This window comes from Toxorhynchites rutilus, chromosome 1, assembly GCF_029784135.1.
Source record: "Toxorhynchites rutilus septentrionalis strain SRP chromosome 1, ASM2978413v1, whole genome shotgun sequence".
Taxonomy (NCBI): domain Eukaryota; kingdom Metazoa; phylum Arthropoda; class Insecta; order Diptera; family Culicidae; genus Toxorhynchites; species Toxorhynchites rutilus.
Genome location: NC_073744.1, coordinates 168,902,976 through 168,909,305, shown reverse-complemented (window position 1 = coordinate 168,909,305; position 6,330 = coordinate 168,902,976). Strand labels below are relative to the sequence as shown.

General features: G+C 37.3%; 1 protein-coding gene across 1 annotated transcript; it reads right to left on the bottom strand.

The window, feature by feature from the left end:
• Positions 1 to 415: 415 nt before the first annotated feature.
• Positions 416 to 5,967, bottom strand: LOC129761585 (uncharacterized). The gene is made up of 3 exons (XM_055759322.1): positions 5,821 to 5,967; positions 699 to 822; positions 416 to 636 (listed from the first exon to the last, which is right to left on the bottom strand). Exons 1-3 carry the CDS (start codon positions 5,965 to 5,967, stop codon positions 416 to 418), a joined length of 492 nt encoding a protein of 163 aa, XP_055615297.1.
• Positions 5,968 to 6,330: the final 363 nt, after the last annotated feature.

Sequence of the window (6,330 nt, the reverse complement as noted above, 5' to 3'; positions counted from 1 at the left end):
GGCGAAGAGGCAACAATGAAACAAATAATTTGTGCATAATCAAATTTATTAACGTGAAATGGGAGAACTGACGGAACTAAATGTTTGGCACATTTCAGCGTAGCGCTTTTGAGTTGCCGAGTTGTTGTCGACACTTGAGTTGAGGGGTTAACCCGGTTGGGTGGGCAGTAGATATCCCAATTATTTGAACGCGTCTGTTCGCTTCTAGCAGGGTAATGTTTCGGATGGGAAAGTGACGTTGACGTTGGCCGCTGTATGCAGTTTTGCGCGAGCCAGAGAGTTCGGAGCGAATCGATATCGGTCCAAGCGGTCAACGAACTTGTTTCAGCCAGTTTCAACTAAATTAGACGGTGATTGGGCGAGTGATTGGCGGAAAGAGCCGACAGATTTAGGCTACGAGTTAAAGTGGGTCTGCTCACTTTCTATCGCGAAAGGTGAAAATAGTGTCCATCAGGAAGATAACTCCGTTGATTATTGCAATCGATCCTTTGGTGATGGCCAGATCTCGAGTTCGCGTACGAAAGGCGTGCTCCCAGGCACCGATGATGAATATACCCGAGGTCAGGAAGAGGCCGCAGCCGAGCAGGCTGTAGAACAGGTTGAGTCGCCGGTGGACGTGAGCTTTCATCAAATAACCTGCGGATTGCGAGCTACTGTTAATCAATGATGATTCGGATACGGAGCTTTTGTATAATTACCAATCATAACGGTGAACAGGATGACAATATATCCGCAGAACGTTCCTGTCGATACGAAACCGGTGACGAGATCGCCGTCATCGAAGCTGTAGTAATGTAGGACCGTACAAGTTGTGGCCAGGCACTGGAAACGATGTTAAAATTATCGGAAACTATGTGAATCGGTCCAGTTGTTCAAAAGTAATAAATTTTTGAAAAAAGTCATTTTTGGAAAAAAAGGGAAAAATGAATTTCTGGAACATCGGTTAACTATGAAAAATCATAACTCAAAAACGAAAAAAACGCCTCTCTGGTTTCGACATATGTTATGTCCTTAGCTTTTCAGAACTATGAAAACAATAAAAAACGAATACAATCAATAATAACGAGAACAGAATTCGAATTTTCTGCAGGTGTAGTATTTTTTCAAAAATTGGCTTTAATTAGATATGTCGATCATCTGGATCGGTTTAGTAGTTCCAAAGTTATGAATTTTAAAAAAAAGTAATTTTTGGAAAAAAAGGAAAAAAGATAATTTTTCGGACAACCCTAAAATGGAAATGGGTCTAATGTTTTGCAAAACTGCCACTTTTGACGGAAATCTGAGAACCACTATATCGGTTTGGCATGTAATGGCTGATAGAGGAGCTGTTGTCCTCACCAGAAGATGCAACATGCCACATCGAGCGTGCCACATTTGATTTATTGAAAAAGATGCGACGAACGACTAATTTTATTTAATTGACCCGTGGGTGTTGGAATATTTTTTGGGGCTATACAGGGTCTCTGGTCTATTTCGATAACGCGCAGATGATTGACGCCTTGGAAAACATCTTCGAGGAAACCGTGCATCAGTTATCACTTATACACGGCTGCAATTGTTGCGATTATCATAAGTGTATTTTTTTAATTTGGCTCGAAAGACTTAGCACTTTGGCACTTAAGGTGGCCGTACACTGTTTGTCCAGACGTCAAATATTTGACACTTTTTGACAGATAAAGTTTGGTTTGATTTTTATACAAACACAGTACAGCAGTACATTTTTAAACTTAAGCTTTTTCTAGTGTAGAGGTCAGAATTATGAACGTTTTTTCAAGCTGGGAACAAAAAAAAACAAAGAATATTTTTACCATTCATCATTTTATTATTTTTTTCTTCATCTTTTAACAACACAACAAGAATTAAACGGGAATATTTAAAATTGAAATGGTTACGAACTGGTGAAGTGAAGGTGTTCGGAAAAAAGTAGTACCCTGGCGTACACGATTCCAGTCCTTCTGGTTATCTGAAACACAAAAGTAGAAGGGTATGAGCCTAGGGCCAAGGACGTAAATTTGACGTTGGAGTATGAATGTTCGGAACAATTTAATGTAATTCTTTTCATTGTTCAGAAATCTGTTGTTTTAACTCTTTTGTAACAACAAATGAAATGTTGAAAATACTGCATTGTGTTATCCTTATAAGTCTTATTCTACACCACCGAGAGTAGTAGTTTTTATGGTGAAATAATGTTCGATTTGCGTAATATGCATTTGAAATCTCTTAATTTTTCTTAACATTTTTCGTAGAGCGATCCCTCTGTATTAAAATCAAAGAGGTAGTCGTACCTCAAAAAAAAAATCAACAGATTCTAACCCAGTGAGTTCATACCGCTATGGTATGGTATGGTAACAAAAGAAGAAGAAGAAAAGAAGAGAAGAAGAAGAAGAAGAAGAAGAAGATCTTTTTGAGATTTGTTTTTGTATAGTTTTCATGGTCACGGGACCAAGGGTACTCTATTTTTTATTTTTTTTTTTTAAAGCTGAGATTTTGTTCACAATATATATCCAAAAATCAGAGTTATGGCTTAAGCAACATTGTAGAGCTATAAATTTCATGAAACTTTGCTGAAGATACATAATATCTATCTATTAGTCCTCCAGAGATATAACTGTGTTTTAGTGGAGACCATCTCAAAACTAGTTTTTTAACTAAAGTTATACCTAAATTACATTATATTAACTCAACACGTTCCACAAAGTTTTAGATAACATGGGAATACATATAATTTCTGAAGACACTATTAGTGTTAAATGACGCCATTGCGATGTACAGTGGTTAGCAAGCAAAGATATGTCACTTTTCTTCATTAAATTATTCAAAAATGTGCACGTCATTGCATCCTACTTTGCATACTACTTTTCGATCTCGGGAACTATCGGGGACATCACTTTTTATACCAATTTTTACAGCGCAATTTACTCAACATTTTACTCTGTTTTCTTCATACTTTATCTACTATTGATGTTTATTCGCATTATACTCATTTTTAAATCAATTTCTGATTCTATCTCACTATCAAAGCTCAAATTTGAGTTATTTCGCAGTAGTTTTATTGTAGTTTGTGATAGCAATTGGACCTTTTTCGATTTTCGTATTCGAAAGCTGCTTATCAGAGGGTCAGATGTCATGGGCAATCTTATAGAAACCTCCAAAAACATTCTCTGTAAGTTGAATTTTGATGGTTACCAATATATTAAGATAAAACATAGCATACCTAGAACATTTTTCGTATTCCCATGTTATTTAAAACTTTGTGGAAAATGTTGAGTTGATATAATGTTATTTAGGTATAATTTTAGTTAAAAAACTAGTCTTGAGATAGTCTCCCCTGAAAAACAGTTATATCTCTGAAGGACTGATAGATGGGTATTATGTAAGATTTTTGACGTCTTTTTTCAGAACGGTCCCACTGTGCGGAGGTCTGAAAAATCTTTTTTTTTCTGAAACTGTAGTATTAAACATCTATATATATACAAATGGATTTCTGTCTGTCTGTCTGTCTGATTCTTATGGACTCGGAAACTACTGAACCGGTCGACATGAAAATTGGTATGTAGGGTTTTTTGGGGTCGGGAATGGTTCTTATAATAGTTCGAGACCCCTCCTCCCACAAATTTCTGCATAACTCGAGAAATAATCAAGCAAATTGAGCCATATTTGGCATGTGGAGGTTTCGGGGGGCACGAAACGTTTCTATAGTAGTTCGACACTCCTCCCCCTCTCTAAAGGGGGGCTGCTATACAAATGAAACACAAACTTCTGCATAACTCGAGAACTAATCAAGCAAATGGAGCCAAATTTTGAATGTGAGGGTTTTTGGGTACGAGAAATGTTTCTATGATGGTATGACACCCCTTCCTCCTCTGGAAAGGAGAGGGCGTCCCATAAAAATAGTGCACATATTTCAACCAAACATATTCCAACCAAACATGACAATTGAAGATTTTCGGAAAACTCTGAAGGAAATGGGAAAATTCGAAAAATTCAATGTGTCTGAAAATAATTTGATATTCTAATATCGAGTTTTGGAAGAATTACGGAATTCTATATATATTTTATATAATTTTAAAGGGTAAGTTAGACGATCAATCAATGAACAGTTCTTCGATTGGACCCATGAACGTGCGCTTTGTAATAAAACGTTGATGTGATAACGAAAAATAAATTTTGGGCGGGACGAAGTTTACCGGGTCAGCTAGTAAAATATAAAAAGACCAACTAAAAGGCTTTAATTTGTATATGTCAACTAATATGTTAATATGTCAGTTTGAATCGGCTCAGTAGTTCAAGAGGTATGAGTTTTTGAAAAAAGTAATTTTTTGGAAATAAGAGAAATTTTTTTTTTATCACCTTACAATGGAAATGGTCACCCTAATGAAAAAATTAAAAATAATTTGCCAAAAAAAAAAATCAAATAATTTGCGAAAATCAATCAAATAACCATTTTCACTAACAGTCTCGAAACAAAAATATATGTAAACCACTAAGAACACATTGGAGTAAAAATCGTAGTTTTCGGTGCACCTAAAAGAAGGTCTATTAGGAAGTGTTAAAAATATTTTTTTTCAGCGAAGGTGAGAGAAATAACAGTGTAGTGTCAAAGTATTCTAGAGCAACTGGAGAGTTCTAATTTGGCTGATAGAAACAATCAAGTTTATCGCGCATTTGTGGGAGTAAACTTATAAAAACCATCTAGGATAGCACTAAAAGTTATTTACTTCTAAAACACTAGGTGTGTAACTTAATTCGTTCCCTAAACACAAGATGGCCCAAGGAGCTATAAATAGTCAACGGTGACAGCTGATTTTTGTTCAATCGTATATTGTTATTAAGTGTATATTTTTTACAAGTCGTTGTGCTTTGCAGAACATATTTAATTTGTACTGTGTTGAAATGATCGTGTTTCGCTGCAAATAAGCACCATTTGCGGGAAGGCTTGATGTGCTGTATTCTTTGGACAAAAAGTGCAGCTGAAGCGCATTGAATGGTTGTGGAAGTTTATAGTGACTCTGCATCAAAGGACAAGTTTTGTAGGGATTTGGACGATTTGAAAGTGAAAAGAAAGAAACGAAAAATTAGAGACATTACTCGATCAATATTGCAATGCAGAGCTTTCAGAATAATTACGAGTAACTTGACAAGCTGTTTATAAACGACTCAGAGCCGCAGGATACATCCAAAAGCAAGGAAATTATGTTCCATATGAATTTTGAGTGGAATACACTTTACTCCAGAACAGGATATTAAAAACTGGCTGGATTCATTCTAGGTTTCGAAAGACGAACGCTTCTTTCGCACGGAATCCGTAAATTGTCAGAAAAATGTGAAAAAATTGTGGCTAGCGATGAAATTTTTTTTAATGTAACACAAAACAACTACAAATATGAACAAATACAGAACCGGCACAAGAGAGAACTCTTTAACAGGCTTCACTAGTAATTCTCGTACGAATATTTCCAAAACATATCATTTATTAAATTTTGATTACATTAGTCCAATAAAAGCAGTAGAGAATCTGCTCAGCCGTTTCGATTCTACAACAATGTTGAAAAAACGGAGAAAAACGGATTGCAAACTGCAAGATCAAACGACGGATATAGTGTTTCACTTCTCCACATGCTGAACACTTTCTTCCCATACCCCCCCCCTCTCTTTCTTTTCCGGTGGCTGATCAAACGACCTCCGATGGCTCGGAAGAGATTGTGACGGTTCCATTTCCGTTTCGCCCATCGGCACCATCGGCACGGAAGGGAAATTCAATCCCATTACTGTCGGCGGAACCAGGACGAAAATTTTGAATCAATTAATCTGATCGCGTACCAACTCTAGGAATTTGATTATCGAAAGTGGCGGTTTATTGCTGATTGCTGGCCTCGGCGGTAAATGGGTCTGATGGTTCTGCTGGGAAGACGCCACCGGATGATGGTATCGGGGCGGTGGAACCACGGTGCTGCTGTTTTCCGTCATCGCGCAAACTTTTTATACACTTCTTTTTTTTCTGGTTCTTCTGCTCGCGAACTCGCGACGACCGATAACGAGATGCAAAACTTTTTCCACCCAATTGAAAGACGTCTTAATTAATACAAATTTTCACGCAAACTGAGCAATGATGTTGGACTTCCAGCTGACCGGACCTGACGACGACGACGCGGGAAATGTTGTGTTGAGTTTGAGGAATAGAGGGGACTGAGCGATTGAGCGTTGTTCCGTATTCTGATCTGGTCTTAACTAGAGGAATTGAGCAATGCTTGCTGATGCGATGGGATGCTTAATGTTGAGAATGGTTATTGCGCGGAAAACTTTCCAGACTCGGTTTTTGTTTTTGGGGCC

Coding starts and splice junctions, on each gene's coding strand:
- LOC129761585 (XM_055759322.1), bottom strand. CDS start 5,967: ATGACGGAAAACAGCAGCACCGTGGTTCCACCGCCCCGATACCATCAT. Junction 823..5,820: donor TAATCAAATTCCTAGAGTTG/GTACGCGATCAG, acceptor CATCGTTTCCAG/TGCCTGGCCACAACTTGTAC. Junction 637..698: donor CCTGTTCACCGTTATGATTG/GTAATTATACAA, acceptor CGCAATCCGCAG/GTTATTTGATGAAAGCTCAC.